The sequence below is a fragment of the Simochromis diagramma genome, unplaced genomic scaffold (genome assembly GCF_900408965.1).
Source record: "Simochromis diagramma unplaced genomic scaffold, fSimDia1.1 OVJJ01000680.1, whole genome shotgun sequence".
Taxonomy (NCBI): Eukaryota; Metazoa; Chordata; class Actinopteri; order Cichliformes; family Cichlidae; genus Simochromis; species Simochromis diagramma.
The window spans coordinates 1,479,850-1,497,945 of record NW_024387470.1 but is presented as its reverse complement, the minus strand read 5'-3'; the positions used below and the strand labels follow the sequence as shown (position 1 = coordinate 1,497,945).

Below are 18,096 nucleotides of genomic sequence, written 5' to 3'. Positions count from 1 at the left end.
TTATATGAAATAATTTGTTGCAATATAGTAGACAGTTATTTAACTATCCCAGTAATAACATTTCACAATTCTTCAGCCAGGAATGAGTGCATGGTCTCTGCTTCCATTTATGTAAAAGTCACTGCACATTTTGACCAGCTACTCTACTTTTAAAGTGAGTGTGAATTGTTGTAAGTCTCTCTGTATCAGATTGGCAACCTGTCCAGGGTGTACCCTGCCCCTCTCCCTGTGGTAGCTGGTTAAGGCTCCAGCCCCTGCCCCGGCGACCCTGATAAGGATAAGTGGAAGAGGATGGATGGATAGTCTACTCTTAATTTTATTAACAAAAAACAAACGTGACATTACAAATACAATAAATTTCCACATACTAAAAAGTAACTTAACCTGATTGTTAAAATGTGTTTAGAGCAGCCGTCAACTGTGTTCTCATTGTGAAGTGAAACTCCCTGCATGCTACACTGAGCTCAAAGGTGTGTCCACTTCTGCTCATAGTGACTGTGAGGAGTGACTCTTTTTCATTTCCCAAATGGAGTCCACCTGTCTGTTCACTCAGCTATGATTATGCAACTTTCATGCCACCTAAAACTTAATTATAATGGTGGCTGTATTTCCTGTTGTGAAGGTGACAGCTTACACTCCATACTGTGATTACGCTCGTTTCACAAGGGCTCCATTTTATTCCAACAACAGAGGAGAGCAAACTTTCCATAATGTAGGCGTTACATAATCGAACCTCAATGTAATTACACAGTCTGTCCACCAAGTGTCATAAATCTACAAGAAAAACACACAGGGGTGTACAGTTCTGCACGTGAGCACGCACATGTCTGAAAAACCTAATCTCCGCTCTGTCTTCACCAAATTATCAGCAATCTATAAATATTTACCTTTTATATAGCGAGACAACAACCTGAACGTGAGCAAAACCTGCACATTACAAGCAGTAAAAGCACATTTTAACTAATGTGGACAATAGAATTGAAGCCAAATTAAAAACGTGTAACCACTGCCGAAAAAGATAGAAACAAAGTCACAGAGCATTTGTTATGTTTTATTTTTTTGCAGCCAAATAACTGTAATATGTCGATATAGCTTTATGAAAAATAACAATCCAAAAAATCCATACTTTAAAAAAACAGGAAAATTAAAATAGTACGAACTTAAATATAAAGCGTTGCTTTTACATTCTGAATCTCTATTTCAAATTCTTAACGTTTGTGGATGACAACAGGTTGCTGGCTCTCTCTTTCACTTGTATTTTCTAGAAGTGTACGCTCAGGCCATCTTGCGGCAGTCACAGCTTTGAGTACATCCATTCCCAGTCTGTGATGCCTAACCAACCGGAAGCGCGGATTGATTCCTCCATGGCCAACAAGGGCGGATAGAAAAAAGGGAGAAATCAGACGAGTCCTTATTAAATAATAAGCTATTAAGCATCGACCGGAATTTGTCAATAGGAAGAGGAAAGCGTTCAAATCTTAAACTGAGTGATTCTCCGCTGGAAGAAGGGATTATTCTGAGGAATATGGGATCTACCTTCAGGGTCCTTACCTGCTGGGCACCGTAATGGTGGTGAGTATTCACATCTTTTGAGAAGGGTCCCATCATTTTAGATGTTTCTTGTCCGAGGCAATAAGGCGTTTCTGAACTCTTGTGTTGAGCAGTCTGTGGCATCAACATTAATGTTTTATATTCCAGTTTTGATATTCCTCCACTAATTGCCCGGGTGATAGATAGATATTAAAAGCCCGTGTTGCTGATATATATATATATATATATATATATATATATATATATATATATATATGTGTGTGTGTGTGTGTGTGTGTGTGTGTGTGTGTGTGTGTGTCTGTATGTATGTATGTATGTATGTATGTATGTACATATATTCCCTTTCTTCAAGATTGTTTTAATTACATGCAGTCTTCACCAAATATACTATTTATATTTGTCTTGAGCTTAAGTTGCGTATTTTACTTCCATTTCCAAACAAATGTTGAAAGAAAAATGAATAACACATGACAGATAACCTTCACGTCGTGACAAACACGGGCTTCAAATATTAGCATCCTCACCGACGTGCTGGGAGGGACTAGCCCTCTTATTTACAGGCCCCTTCAGTGTGAAAATGTTGCTTACTCCTGACAGGGGTGACGCAAAGGGGTGACTGCATTTAAAGAGGTTTCATTGAGCTAAGCCAGCAACTGAGGTGTCAACCGACAATAACGCCAACGTATTTATTTTTGGTACACCAGAAACTGTCAGTGTCAGGGATTGATTACAAGGAGTAGACACACATCTGCCAAGGACACGCCCAGACTCATTCAGTGGATAATTGTGGATGTGAAAAGGAGCGAGCAAGAGATAAAAATATCTGATTAACGACTTTAAGTGATACCTGTTTGGCTTCGACCCTCAGGTGGGCCCCGGACTTTACCTGTAGGGGTGTTGGTCGGGTGGCAGGAACAATTATACACGTCAACCTCGGTCGGTCGCTTACCGTATCTGTGTGTGTTAAGATTTATTTTTATTTATTTATTCATTTATTTTCCCGGCTCCTGGGAATTGTGCTGCTGGTGGCGTATCTGGAGGGAGTGAGGACATAATGGCCGCGGCTCACTCGAAATATAAAACTCAAAGTGTCGTTTTTTTCCGGAGAGCTGGAGGTTATCATCAATATGGCGACGACTGCCGCTGCCCCCTCTTCTCGTTTTGAAACAATTAAGGTACTGCCTGACACCCGCCGTCTCTTTTTTTTTCTGGTTTCTAATAAGCTTCGCAAGCCACTTCCAACCAATGCCAGTCTCTCTACCAGTCGCCATTAGTGGGTTAAAAATGAATACGCAAAATAGCATACACGTATCTCACCTATCTGGCCAATCACAGACGGTTAAGAGCATTTTCAAAGGGCTACGAAGTCCAGATAAACACGCAGTAGGGGAGCCGTTGTGTGTTCATATAGTTATCATGTAAAAAAAAATCTCAGTGTTTTCTCGTGTACTCGTTTTTTTTCTTCTTCTTTAAACACCATGGACAACAGGACCTTTTGACGCCAAATCAGCTAAAATCATTCTATTTGAGCAGTCCAGGTGGGTTTATTTGTCTGTACAGAAGCTGTATGCTGCTTTCAAAATATCTGATACATTCAGGCAGGTTTCCACTTATTTGTTTTCTAAGGCAGCTGCTCTAGCGTTTAGCACCATGGACAGTGAACCGTCTGTTCTTGATGGGGGGAGACTTAACATATTTGCTCAAGGGCATTCAGGGGAGCCATTGAAAGGCACCTTAAAGGACAGGTTCAGTCATTTTTCCAAGCTGTCCTAAAGCAGTGCTGGCACACCTATGTCATTCAGGCTTTGATAGACATTCTGGCTGATACTGGAGGAACTAAATCCTCAAATGTAAAGAGCATTTTTGCCCACAGCAATGAGTGTCCAATACTAACCCTTTAAAAATCTCCTTTACAGGCTCTTTTTTTGAATTGCATGACACACCTAGATGAGACTCTGTAATACTGCACAAAAGAGAGTTTTCTGCATGTGAATCAGATCACTGTCAGAAAAGTATACATGATATGTTTTCGGTTTCTGTCGGTGAGTCCAGGGATGACCACACTGATAACAGAGTTCAAAAGTGGGTGTGGATGTTTTGGCTGTGGGGTTGGTAAGGCAGAACAGCTAACAACCCACCACCCAGCATCTCATGCTAGACAAGCTGTCAGGCCACATGTCACAACATTGGATCCCGAGGCAGTTTTTGGGACACAAGCAGATGTGTTTTATGGGAAGTGTGTGTGTTCTCTGGGGTTCTCTAATTCTCCTTTCCAGTAAACTGTGGAGTTTGAACCATTGTCTCTTTTGTTTTTATTAATGTCTTACCATAAGAAAATATAATGTCTATATGATTAGTTGAAAAGGCTTGTGATCGTAATTTAAAGCTGTCACTGGTTTAAAATAAGGTTTAAATTCCATAGTAATAGAAGGTAGCTTTCAAATTGGGAACAATCAGCTCGTACCAGATCTGAGTATGGCATGAAAGTTGACAGCGGTTATATAGTATAAATTCCTTTAGCTTTGGGGGAAGAATAAATAAATAAAGCAAATGCTTCAGATTTAGACACCACAGTGGCGTCAGTCTTCTTATCTAACCTTTCTAACTCTAATAAAGAAAGCAAATAACCCTGTATTGGTTTGTTATCGGGCATAGTTTGGATTTACATATTGGTTGTGATTTAGGTTAGCTCTGGTTTGATAGGCATGAGTATAAAGTCTAAATCTGGTAAACTCATATTTACCGACATCATTGGCTTAGTCCCTGTACTCTTAGTGGATGACTCTGCATTCCAGACTTTCCCCTGTTTTTAAGACCTAAGTATAAAAATAAAAAAAATAAAACATTTTTATACTTTTACCTCCTTTTAAAAAGGAAGGCAAATTAGATGGCAGCCAAGTGTGGCAGTTTCAGGTCCTCCATTTCCATTTCGAAAAGGAAGAAAAGCTGATGATTCAAGGAGACCTCACTTTTGAGGTTGCCAGAGGGGAGGTTCCTGTTTTCTGTGGCAGTATAAGATCCCACAGGGAACAGGACCCACCTGTGAGACTGCAGCGACTGGGCGGCACCGTGAACCAGCTGATAATGGCTCATCAAGGTTTTTTTTTAGTTTTTTTGGCAGGGGAGAAAATCTTGTTTGTGTTTCTTCCCTTCCATCCTGTGGGAACAGGGTGGGCCTCTGGGTGTGAAGGGTGGTACAGTAGATGGTTGGCAGGAGGAATCGGTAGTGTGGCTGATTGAGGGAGGAAGTAATAAAAAGCCTGTAATTAATGCCTGCTTCATTTGTTTCTGCTGAAAGTCACTGGAAAAACAGGCTTTTTTTTTTTTCTAATTTGAGGCTGTCTGCCAATTAATTAGCAGTAAAAGGACAGTGGCTCCTCTCATTCTGCAGATGCTGCTTTCTCCACATGGCAGAATGCAGCATTAAAAAAAGTAGACCAATATTCTCTTCAGTGACACTCTTTTTTTCCTTTTTTTTTTTTTGTTCCTTTTGCTGTCCACCTCTGTTGCTGCTGGCTACTTTTGTGTCCCAGTGAATCAGCTGAAGGCATGTCACTGACTTCAGTGCCACTTTTGACTGCCTCAGTGAAGACTGGGACCTGCTTTGCTTAAATAGTTTACCTTGTAGTCAGAGACAGTTGTTGTTTTTTTGCCTCTGTCTCAAAGTGTATTGATGGTTTATAACCAGATCATACTTATTATTTTCCATGTGATGATTGTGAGATGATTCCTGTTTGTCATTCACTGGTTATAAAAACTGCAAATGCCACACTATTGTGTTATACAATGAGGCACTCAATTTGGTATTAGTCACTCAGGACCATTTGCATGTGAAATGTGCTCTTTTCATACGTTTTCTCTCCCAGCCTTTCAAATGCTTCCAAATCTTTGCAAACTGGTTTCATGTCACCATATAAGAAGCATAATAGTGATTGCATGGTCAAAATATGATAGTCATATGTGCCTAATTGTGATGGTAATTGAACATGTCTGAATAAGAGTGGGGTTTTTTGGCGGAACAATGGCAGACTATCTTTTGGGCCAGACCTGCCGCATTTTCCTAACGCTTTAAACACAGCTAAGTCTGAACTGAATGAATCAAATCAACATGATTCCTTTCTGCAGGATCTTCTATGGAATTAATAAAACAACAACAATAATAATAATAAAAAGAAGAAGAAATCTCTGTAAAACTTTAGCAAATGTCTAAATTGGCTATCATTCTAACAGCATGATAAAATGATAGAGATGTGAAATATATAATAAGAGTGGATGTTTTAGGGAAAGGTCTGCCTTTTATTTCTCTGCAGACTTTTCAACTGATGCCTGAATTTGCACCAGCTTTCCATTTACTTTATATGCCACCGGTCCCTCTACAGCTATCTTTTCACTAGTGCAAACATTTACAGAAATGTCTTCTAATAACCTAGCAAACATAGTTGAACTGTTAACGTCTCTGGCCAAAACTGGTTTTGCTACGACTGTAATGTAGTCATATGTGAAAATGGGCTCACTGCCCTCTGATATCAGCGCTGTAAACCCTGTGATGGCAGTTTATCAGTTAGCTTGGTAGCATAAGAACTGTTCAGCACATGGCACAGCTTTTACCTTAGACCTACTTTATTAACCAAGACTAGATGCACAAAAGAGACATGAAAAAACAGGGTCGCTGACAGTTATTCACTAGTGACATATGTCCTCAGAAGCCTTCTCACCCTTTTCCTTTTGCGTTGTTGAGGCCACCGAACACGTGAGGTGACGTCAAACAGCCCCAAAAGATAATGTTTTGACCTGTGTGTTTGCTGTTCGTTGGGTCAGACTCAGCATTTCTTTTCCTCCAAGACAGTGGGTTAAGTTGATTGCAATAAGCTCAGCTCTGGTTTCATCTCTTTTCTGCACTTTCTCCAGAGCTTCTTTGAATCATTTAGAAGTTTGCTGGCAAACAGTGAACAAGACAGTCCTGCACATGTGCCTCTTTGAGCAGAGGGACCTTGTGGGCACTGCAAGATTTCAGTCCATTATGGCTTAGCCTAGGTGGCTGCGGTCTAACCAAGAAGACCTTTAGATTACTAATGAACTCATCCTATTTTGGCCTGATCCTTCACCTTTCTCATAATCATCATCACCACATGAGCCAAGATTTTTGCATGGAGCTCCAGATCAAGGGTAACTGGTAGTCATTTTATATGTCTTCCATTTCTGAAAAATAATCACTCCAACAGCTCGCCCCTTGTCACCAAACTTCTTGCTGATGGTCCCAATTCCAGCCATTTGCAGGTTTGCAATCTTGTCCCTGTTTTTTGGTCTTATCCGTGGTGGTGGAGCAGTTGGAATGGAAGAAACTGGTTCTGTGGAACAGTGCGTTGAGATCAGGAGTATCTGCGATTGGTTAACTGAGACATTGGCTGTGGTACACAGATTGCAACCTGTAAGAGCCAGAATTCTAGTGGCCATAAAAATAGTGACTGTTCATTCCAGACTTACACATTCAGCAGAGATCGAAAAAATGTTTTTCTCCCTTTAAAGATGATATTATATAGCTATTATTGTTATAATCAAAATATGATATTTCCGCATGAAAACCCAGATTAACCCAAGTCTTCCATATCACACGTACAACGAGTTATGCTTTTATATTTACTAGTATGAAGGTATAAACATCTGCCTCCACAGAAGCTGCTTTGATATGGCGTTCCAGTAACCAGCAGCCAACAGTTCTGCATCTATGTGTATTAAATAATATAAGTTGGCAGTCTGCCCAGGTGACGTACATGAGGAAATGCTGTAATTTGACTTGTATTCGGTCTGAACTCATCGAAGGGATCAGGATGTTGTCTGTTGCTAATTAAATTACTCCCTACAGAAAGAAATGACCTACTTTAAATCCTTCTTCTTTTAGCAAAGTATAGCTGGTCATGTTTAGTAAATATTAAAAATAGAGGAACTAATATTGATGCTGTGTGTCATTAGTGTTTTCTCTTCTGCTAATAATCACAACAGTATTTGGGGGGGGGGAAGCATTTTGTGCTCATAATGCTTTGCCCTTCTCACATTCTAGTTACAAACTGTCAGTGATAAATCCAGAAATGTCACATGGTCCAGCTTCACACTTCATTAAAATCATTTACACAGGTAGCAGTTCCACCTGTTCGTACTATATTATAACATGTCCCAGGTAGATGACTTCACTCCTCCCACTGGTGCTTTTTTTAGGTCTTGGTTCATTTCTCCTTGCCTTCCCCCCTGCAGCTACCTATCCCAGCTGAGCACTTCGCTTCCCTCTGAAGGAGCAGGATGACAAGATGGCACAGCTGCTTATACCGCCCGGACCTGACAGCTTCCGCCCCTTCGTCCCCGAGTCGCTGGCCGCCATCGAAAGGCGCATCGCCGAGGAGGAGGCCCAGAGACCACGGGTGGAGCGCCGCAGCGACAGCGACGATGAAAATGGGCCCAAGCCCAACAGCGATGTGGAGGCGGGGAAATCTCTCCCCTTCATTTATGGGGACATCCCTCCCGGCCTGGTGTCCACCCCTCTGGAGGACATCGACCCCTACTATAGCAGTCAGAAGGTGTGTTATTAATGTCATCGCTTCACGTTCCGCTGTAAAAGAATAACATCCAAATGGACATCGGTGGATAACTCTAACACAATTTCTTAGCTTTGCAGGCCTCAAAGTATCATTAAGTACACCAATTTAGCTTTCAATTACGGTATGACTCATGCACTGAATTTTGATACATTACAGGTCTACATTTTCTAGTTCAAGCTTTGCAGTTCATAAAAGCTTGAGGTTAATTGCATGATGTTCTGAACAAACTATTGTAAGTGAACGACTGGGCAGAGTTTCCTCCCACATGTCTAAAGTTCCGCCAAGGATTTTTCAGGTTTTCTTCTGAAGGCAGGTTGCATTGAATCTGTGGCTCAGACGAACAGGGTTTGTTTTTAAATCACGCAATATTATCAAACTGTAGCACATTTAGCACATGGACAGACTGAACTGTAAACCATAGTGCAGCATTAATGTGGTTAGTCAAGCCAGAGTCTTTTAAAGCCTGGGCCAACAGAGGTGCTAAATGCTAATCTGAGCTGCTGTGCCAGTAGGACTGTGGTGCCAGACATGTCCTGCCTGCGGTGGACTCATCCAGCTGGACATAGCCTAACACGGTCCTAATTACCGTTATAACCAATCACACATGCACAGGGGTCTCTTAGGTCTTTTGAAAAAGAATGAGGTTTTTGTATGACACAGATATTAACCAGATTTCTTTTGTCTCTCTTTCAGACCTTCATAGTATTGAATCGTGGGAAGGCAATCTTCCGTTTCAATGCCACTCCTGCTTTGTACATCCTAAGTCCCTTCAATCCTCTGAGGAGGATAGCTATTAAAGTTTTAGTGCACTCATATCCTTTTAGAGTTTGCTACAGATGCAGCTTGATTTGGATTAAAGGGTTTATCAGACAAAAGAGGGATTTAAATGGGCTGCTGATGAACACTAAATATCATGATTGGCTCAGACTTTTTAAGTAGACTTTTTTTTTAGTCCTTACAGCAGCTTAGCTGTCGAAGAAAAGATATAGTACTGTGTACTGTGACAGCGATGGATGAGGAAATATCAGTTTCAGCTGTTTAACTGTCAGAGCTTGTTGTATGTACCAAACAGAATGATATATGCTTCAAGTGCCCAAATACTGCATTGTCCTTGACTTTGTTTCCACGATGTTCAGCATATTGATCATGTTCACGATCCTGACCAACTGTGCTTTCATGACCCTCAGTAATCCCCCAGATTGGGCCAAGAATGTAGAGTAAGTTACCAGTTGTTTATTTTTGAATTTCTCGCTGTCCCTATTCAGTTAATTTTGGACACACGGAGACAACACTCTTCAAATCAGGACTATTTTTGCCTGGCGCTGGGTCCTGATAATTACTTAATTTGTGATTCATAAGATTCTATTGTTATCGAGGTTTTAAAATTTCCTCTTAAATATGAGTATGTGCCAGACCCAGCCCTACTCCAGTCTGCTATGTATATAAACTCCATCTAAGAATCTACATATAAATAATACAAAACAGACACTATTTAGTGCCTGATTAGATTAATAATGGATTTTTTCGAAAGTAAGCAGATTTTGTTAAATCCACAGTCAGAGGGCAAGTAGAGCTGTTATAAGGACCTCTTATGCTCAGAAAAACTCATTTCACCTTCTTTTCCAGGTACACATTTACGGGGATTTACACCTTTGAGTCCCTTATAAAGATCCTGGCCAGGGGCTTCTGTGTGGGGAAGTTCACTTTCTTGCGAGACCCGTGGAACTGGCTGGACTTCAGTGTTATCCTCATGGCGTAAGTATTATGACAAACACAGTTAGGATCAGCTTAACATGATATGGCGTAGATTACAAGGCCAAATGCTTTTAATTAGCCCAGCAGCCTAATAAGGCACACTGTGAGAAAAAGAACAGATCAAATGGAGAGCACTGCAGCAATCTGCAGCTTATTCATGTACGCTTTAAAATCGTGGCCAAGAATCTTAACTCTGCTCTGTTATAATGGATGTGAGGCCCCAAAGCACTGTGTATCTCGGCCCATATTAGTCTCATGCCTCAATGACTTCTGCTATCTCCCTTACAACTATAAAAGGCAGCCTTCGGCATTACAGTGCTATTTTTTTTTTGTGTGTGTGTGTGTGTGACGTAGTATTTGTTACACGCTGAGCACGTAATGTAATAGTACTATAATCTTATTGTGTCTGAGAGAGGTCTGTAGTTGGTAATGGTTGTCTGAGGGGCAGTTTTGTTTCTCACTGGGTTTGCCTGTTCTTTGCTGTGTAGTAACTGTGCATTTAATCCTGCAGGTATATAACAGAGTTTGTAAACCTAGGCAATGTTTCAGCTCTGCGCACATTCAGAGTTTTGCGAGCTTTGAAAACTATCTCAGTAATACCAGGTAAGGCCACGCCTGCTGCCAGCACTCCTCCCTTTTGTCCTGTGTGTGACTTTTTGTCGTTCCCTCCTCTCCCCTCTTCCCATCCTACGACCCTCTTTTTGTCTTGTCACACCTCATGTGTGTGTGTGCGTGCGTGTGTGTGTGTGCGCATGTGTGTTTGTGCCACACCTTTCCTGAAATGCCCCACATCCCCGCCCACCCCCTCCTTCTCGTCTGCCCCCTCCTTTCCCTTACAGATATGTCACAGAGTTTGTGGACATGGGCAATGTCTCAGCACTGCGAACCTTCAGGGTTCTGCGAGCCCTGAAAACTATATCAGTCATCCCAGGTGAGAGAGCCATCAAGGCTCATGGCGTTAGGGAAATGCTAATGGCTAACTGGCGCTAACATCCAACCCCACCCCCCCTCAAGCTCGTCTCACTGTAGCTAAGCTGTCCCTCGTGCTGCCTTCGTCCCAAGGCCAGTAAAAGCTGGAATCTGGCTCCAATCTGCACAGATTGACATGATTCTTAGCTTTTAGATACATCCTTTAAGGCAGAATTCTTTTTGGTTGGAATCTATTCTTGCCTTGGGAGCCGTAAGAGTAGATTTCTGTGCACTATTTCATTTTCCTTTTTGCATGAGACATTGCAAAAGCCGATTTTCTGGTGGTAAGCACTTACGTGTGTAGGGTTCCTCCTTACCTTGTTTTTCCTGCGCATGTCTTGTTCAGTGTTGTGTGTTTGAAATTGTGATATGGTGAGTGGTGGTTGGGTAACGGCATTCTTAACACTAACGCAATTCACAGCGCAAACTAACAAAACGTTCATATGCTAATCAACAACAACAATAGAACCCAGGACAGGTACAGACGATAACATTAGCTGATCATTGTCATGGCAACAGCAGTCTCCCCAAGCAGGACAATGGCCCTCATTTGTGTATATGAATGTTTAATGCACAAGTCAGGGATTTCTCAATAGTTTGTCCCTACATTTGTCATTTCTTTATGGAAAAATTAAATAATTATGAACTATCCCTTTAGGAAATTTAAACACAAGTATTTAAAATAAATACTGCTACTAATAAATTATAAATTATAATTATAAAACTAATAATTATTTTAATTATAAATAATTAAAATAATTATGATGCCTTTTGGCTGTTATTTCCACTTTACCAAAACATCATAATCGGCAATAAAGTAAATTGCATATACAAAAATCAAAATACTAAACAGAAAGCTGTATGCTTTAGCCTTCAAATCCAAGCATATTCGTATTCTGCATCTCATTTTATCATATCATAAAGTATTTTGGGTGTCGTCACTTCTTGGCACTATCCCAGAAATGCTGAAGAATAGGAAGGTTTTTTTTTTTCATTGCAGTGAGTTACTTGTCTTGGCCTGACAGATCACATGCTCCATATCCTCTGCCTGTTTTCTTCTTTATCTTATAGTATGTTATTCTTTTTTCATTTCCACTTTGACTCCATGCAGGCAGGACAAGCACACATGTCATACATCTTCTTTTTAGGGGGTCAGGGCAAATATTAGAAAATGAGGCCCAATGTGTCCTGCCATTCCTTAAAAAGACAATGTGGAGCCCAAGGAGTTGACTTGGCTTCCAGATTCTAATCCATCATACATCTGTTAAATGTGCTGGAGCAAGCCACACATCCACAGAGCCAGACTGGCTCTCCTGGAGGTCCCATGTCGTGCCCTGCACAGTCTTAGATAAATGGTTTTAATGTTGTTGTTGTTGTTGAACGGTTTATGTGAACCAGTTTATGTGCCAAAAACTGGCACTGACTCTTTGGATAAAGACCATCATCTATTTCCCCTTTCTATTACTTTTTGTAGCTCTCATAGCTACATTCAGACTCAAGTTAAACACAGTGAGCTCATTCTTTTGTGACAGTGCAAGCAGTGCTGGTGCATGGTGGTATTTTTCAGGAACTGGAACACATTTTGTGATAAAGGGTATTAAAAAAGGCTGTTCTGTGAAAAAAAATGGTTGTTTAAAGAACGGAGATGTAAATATCTCATCAGTCTTCTATGTAATACCACTCTGTTATGGGAATTTACTTTGTTAAGAGATTTAACGTTCTCATTTTCTTGGTGAGAGTTAGATGAGCAGATATCATTCTCAGTTGTAGGTTAAGGATAAATACCAGGCTTTAACAGTCATGCCAGCTAACTTGGTGATATATAGATATCAAAAAACATATCAGCCATCAGGGTCAAAAACATACCGGTAAATAGAAAAGTTGGAGGTTAATTGTGCCAGATAAAGTGTTTGGTGTTCCAACGAAAGCCTAGGTTTGTTGTAGCAGAAGAATTTTGGAACTGAGCCAAGGGGTTTGTGTTATCATCATACGGTCTTTATTCATCAAACTTGATGTTCTACCAAGTTTATCAATCTAGTGTGGGTTTGCTAAACATTGCTAACATCTTCCAGTCTATATAATATAATTTTCATCAAGAAAATAAATAATACTACTTTATTCCACCATGCACAAACAAAATGTTCAAAGGTTACATGCAGAAATAATTCATCTCTGAAGCACATAAACAAAACTGTAGCTCTTCAACATAAAAAGGCTGGGGTGCAGTCTTCCCTGTATGTGGTGGCCCATTTTCTTTATGCCTTACAAACCAGATGTCTAAGAAATTCATGAGACCAGTTCTGTGTCTCAGAGGATAAGTCACACTCCAATTTATACTGCACTCCACTGAATGCATGCAGCAGCAGGTTTTCAATGATCCCATCCACAGTACTATGCACTGTCAAAAAAAGAGCTCACTTGAATTGTTTCAGTGACAGTTTGTTTAAAATAAAAGCAATGACTTATTAATGATCATTTTCCCAGAGACCCCAAAACCATAGCACTGTAATGGGCATGAAATACATAAATTTCTCTAGGGGTTTATTCATGATCAGCAGTGGTCTGTGTCAGCTTGGTTCCAGTATGACTGCAAGTAGTTCATACAGGAACCTCCACTGCAGATCATTTTGGCTGCTTTCTCCTGTAAGCTGTTATTAGCTTCTTTACCAGCTAGTGGCTGTAATTAGCAGGCGTTAATCATTCTGCGATGTCCCACTCCTACTCCCGTACCCCCTTGCCTTCTCTCCCATTTAGGTTTGAAGACTATTGTTGGTGCACTGATCCAGTCAGTGAAAAAGCTGTCAGATGTGATGATCCTCACCGTGTTCTGTCTCAGTGTCTTTGCCCTCATCGGCCTCCAGCTCTTCATGGGCAACCTGAGGCAGAAGTGCGTGCGCATTCCTTTGGGCAGCAACACAACTTTGAACAACACACATGAAAGCAACAACACATTGGTGGAGAACATCACATTGGTGGAGAACGTCACATTCATGGAGAACATCACAAAAAACTCCTTCGACTGGATAGAGTACATCAATGATGAGAGTAAGCCAAATGAATTGGTGAAAGTGTTTCGTGTCTGCCAGGCGCTCATTGGGGTTAAATACAGTCAACTCTCCCACCCTAGATGCTGGTTATAGTCAGAGATAGGTCAGGGTGGTGGCGGTAATGGTCGAGTGGTGGGGGGAGGTCAGGCATGCTGACTTGTTGCCTTGATAGAGAGTGACAGCGATGGCTGGGAGCAGGCGTTGCGCTCTCCAACAAGAGCTGGTGGGAGAATGTGGCAAATGTGCCAGATAATCGCCACAACAATAAAACCCTCCACTTTCACCCCCTCTCTACCTCTCATCATTCTCCCATAGCCCATCTGTGTGGCATGAGCAGTTTAAAGTGTTAGAAAAGGGTGACTCACTGGTTATCAACAAGACATGCACCGGCTACACAACAATCACATAACAAGCCAGAGAAAAAGAAGATGGATACAGAGAGATTAAATTTGCATTTCTTTTAAGACCTAAAATGAAAAAGGGATTAAAAAACATTTTTGTTTTTAAAGATAACTGATATACTTATTACACAGTTAAATGATGATATGTGCTTACATCATGTAAAACCACCAAACAGATGAGTAGTGTAAAAACAAATCTTTTCCTTCAGACTTTTAAGCCATATGCTAAAACTGAAGAAAAACCAACAGGGTGCATATTGGCCTTCTTTTGCCACCATTACTCATATCCATGACGCTCATGGCGCTTTGATGTTGTTGTGACTGACCAGCCCTCTATCTCCTCTACCCTCTAGGAAATTACTATTATCTCCCTGGCCGTAGGGATGCTCTGCTCTGTGGAAATGGCAGTGGTGCTGGGTAAGACTCAAAATGTTTTATTTACATGGCCAATTAGACTACACCACAAAGCTCAGTATACGTACACAATCAGTTTTGACACTCGCCACTGTGCAGAAGCATTCCAGGAATCTAAACTGCTGCTCTATCCTCGGGTAAACGTGTAAAATCTAAGGTTATATCATGCGTGTCAATGTGCTGTACTTGTGTTAGTAGATTACTTATCCTTTTTTTTTTCTTCTTCTTCTTTGTGATCTGCTGAGTAACTCTAAGTAAGGCCAGACTCCCTATTAAAGTCCTTTGAATGCTATCTCTCATATCATGTTAACTACTGCAGTATCTCAGGGGTTTAAAGGCAAATGTTTATATTTGTTTATGGAAAATTCCTTAGTTATTTTCAATGTCTGTCTCACACTTTGTTCCAGGTCTCAAGTCAGATTGAGCAGGTAGTTTTGTACTTTGTAATTGATTATTGAAGTTGTTTTTATGATGGTAAAGGCTCATGTATAGCGTAGCATGGGGGGGGGGGTTAAATGGACAGTGATACTCTGTAATATGCAGCAGTGTCATTAAAGTAAATTGTCTCTATCTGTCAGAATGGAAATGTGAATGGACAGAGGTATGGACAGAGGTTTTGTTCTACTATACTTTGCATTGACAGTATGCATTGTGACAATAATAACTAAATTTCAGGGTTCTGATCCCTCAAACTTACTCTTATTACTTCTCTTTTAAAATAATATAAAAAGTACATCTAATCCAAAGTGTTGTTTTCTCAAAGGGTCTGCCCAGAGGGCTTTTCATGTTTGAAAGCAGGTCGCAATCCAGACTACGGCTACACCAGCTTTGACACCTTCAGCTGGGCCTTCCTGTCCTTGTTCCGCCTCATGACCCAAGACTACTGGGAAAACCTCTACCAGCAGGTGGGTAGGCCTCTACAGCAGGGGTCCCCAATCCCAGTCCAAGAGGGCCGGTGTCCCTGCAGGTTTTAGATGTGTCCTTGATCCATCACAGCTGATTTAAATGGATAAATTACCTTCTCAACATGTCTTGAAGTTCTCCAGAGGCCTGGTAATGAACTAATGTGATTCAGTTGTGTTGACCCAGGGTGAGATCTAAAACCTGCAGGGACACCGGCCCTCGCGGACTGGTATTGGGGTCCCCTGTTCTACAGTATCACTGTGCCTTATTTCTGAGGACTAAAGGGTGCATGTTGTGCCCGTTTCTTGTTTTCTTGTCTTAAAAATAATCCAGCTGTTTTGGATTTTGCAGACTTTGCGTGCAGCAGGGAAGCCCTACATGATCTTCTTCGTGCTGGTGATCTTTCTGGGGTCTTTTTACCTGGTCAACCTGATCTTGGCTGTGGTGGCCATGGCTTATGACGAGCAAAACCAGGCCACCATCGAGGAGGCCCAGCAGAAAGAGGAGGAGTTCCAGGCTATGCTGGAGCAGCTGAAGAGACAGCAGGAGGAGGCACAGGCAGGACATTCATCTTTTTTCTTTAGAACTGATACTCTAAAGCTAAAGAGAGGAGGTTACTTGTATAAGTAACCTCCTCTCTTTAGCTATTTAATTATAATGATTATCTGAGACATTTTATTTGACATTTCTTTCATGTGGGCATTTATTGTTAAATAACTGTCCATATTAATTAATGTTGTTTCAAACTGCTGAGGAAAGAGAAGAGTGGGAGCTTTGTTTTTATTTGCCTTTTTGTTAATGAGGCCCAGGCAACTCTGGAGATTTGCTGTTGTGGTTGACTGGAAAATATTAGATGCCAAATTAAATAATGTAGTTGTTTGACTTATAAATGAACACACTTGAAATAAAACGGGTCAAATTGCTTCGTTTCTATTGCGTTGATTGGTCTCAGCACTGTCTGCAGCAGATGCATCATAACTAAGCAGCCAGTGGTGCTGAGTTGAGTGGTATCTTCACAGGATGTTGCTGATTAGTTTGCAAACTACACTCTATAATGGCACTGTCATTTTTTCATAGTATAACTCTACCATCAAACATTGACCAATACATTAATTTTCATTTTTAAAAAGTATTTGTTTAACATTCTAATGTGCTTGTTTCTTGCTTCCTTATTATATTAATGTACATGAGTCATTTCATAGCTGCGTTTTCAGCACTCCTTCTCCACCTCTGATCTCTCCTTCAGTGGTTCTGCTCAAGCATTCAGATGTTTTTATTGCCCCTCAGCAGTAAAAGGCTGATGGGGTATTTCTGTATCCCTGTCGGACGGGCAGGAGGGCAACACAGACACCCAAACTCAAGAGCTTTCAAAGGGACTTGATACCAAAGATAAATCTACTAGGAGGTTGAGGGGTTGCCATGAGAGACTGTTAAATTCTTATGCTAAAATATAATTATATGTTTTACACTGAAGTGTAGCACATACACATTTCCAAGACATTCCTATCCCAATAACGGTATATCCAATGAAACAGACAATGTGTTTAATTTCAAAAAGACTGTAAACTAAGTATCTAAGCATCCACACAGTTTGTTGTTTTTCTTGAAAAATTTTATAAATGCAAGAATGGTTTGACTGGAAATAAACAAAAGTCAATTTTTAGAAGGTATCAGACGTGTTTGGCTGTTACTGTTTTTGCTGCTGCGCTCAGCTGCCAGGCTACTCTCCTCCGCTTCAGTCTGCCAGAGCCTCTGAGACAGTCGCTGGGTTGCTATGACAACTGTGTTTGTGTTCGGATTGGCTGGCAGGTTGCCGCGGCAGCAGCCACAGAGAGCGGCGAATACAGCGGGAGAGGAGGCCCTACCTCCGAGTCCTCCTCAGGGACATCTAAGCTCAGCTCGAAAAGCGCCAAAGAGCGACGCAACAGGCGGAAGAAGAGGAAGCAGAGGGAGGAAGAGGAGGAGAGGGGGTGCCGTGACAAGTTCCACAAATCTGAGTCTGAGGACAGCATCAAGAGGTCCAGCTTCCGTTTCTCTATTGATGCCAACAGGCTTTCTTATGAGAAGAGATGCTCTTCACCCAACCAGGTAAATAAAAAGAGTTCAATAAAATCAAGACAGTGTTGTCTAATATTTATTCAAATCAGTATGCATTTGTGAAGATGTGATGTAAAATGAACAATCTTGCTTTTTCTTTGCAATGTCAAAGAATCCTTGAAAAATTCCTGAAATAGATACAGATCTGTATCAGCTTTCAAAGGTCATCCCTTGTAAGCTTGGCCAAACCCCACACTGGGTAAGATTTTTAATGAAATTATGTAGAATTGTATGACTAACCATACCAGCAACTAAATGAGCTGCAGACTGTGAACAGATCCATCTCTAATGGGGTAAAAAGACTAAACATTACTTGTTTATTATTGAGGCCTAGAGATGCCAGTAGAGAGAATATATTGAGACAGACTA

The 18,096-nt window shown here is 41.0% G+C and overlaps 1 protein-coding gene across 5 annotated transcripts in view; it reads left to right on the top strand.

The window, feature by feature from the left end:
* Nucleotides 1-1,283: 1,283 nt before the first annotated feature.
* The window catches only part of LOC120723471 (sodium channel protein type 2 subunit alpha-like), a 39,334-nt gene continuing 22,521 nt past the window's right edge, over nucleotides 1,284-18,096 (top strand). Inside the window, exons 1-11 of one of the 5 annotated variants that reach the window (XM_040014909.1) lie at nucleotides 1,284-1,572; nucleotides 7,801-8,120; nucleotides 8,835-8,953; nucleotides 9,269-9,358; nucleotides 9,768-9,896; nucleotides 10,736-10,827; nucleotides 13,620-13,910; nucleotides 14,667-14,730; nucleotides 15,491-15,632; nucleotides 15,982-16,188; nucleotides 17,440-17,718. In XM_040014909.1, coding sequence (XP_039870843.1) covers nucleotides 7,854-8,120; nucleotides 8,835-8,953; nucleotides 9,269-9,358; nucleotides 9,768-9,896; nucleotides 10,736-10,827; nucleotides 13,620-13,910; nucleotides 14,667-14,730; nucleotides 15,491-15,632; nucleotides 15,982-16,188; nucleotides 17,440-17,718 — 1,680 coding nt within the window. In that variant the 5' untranslated portion in view covers nucleotides 1,284-1,572; nucleotides 7,801-7,853. Of the gene's footprint in view, nucleotides 1,573-2,175; nucleotides 2,727-2,751; nucleotides 3,090-7,800; nucleotides 8,121-8,834; nucleotides 8,954-9,268; nucleotides 9,359-9,767; nucleotides 9,897-10,407; nucleotides 10,500-10,735; nucleotides 10,828-13,619; nucleotides 13,911-14,666; nucleotides 14,731-15,490; nucleotides 15,633-15,981; nucleotides 16,189-17,439; nucleotides 17,719-18,096 lie in introns of those variants that run through there. The other 4 variants (XM_040014906.1, XM_040014905.1, XM_040014907.1 and 1 more) reach the window with 4 other exon arrangements.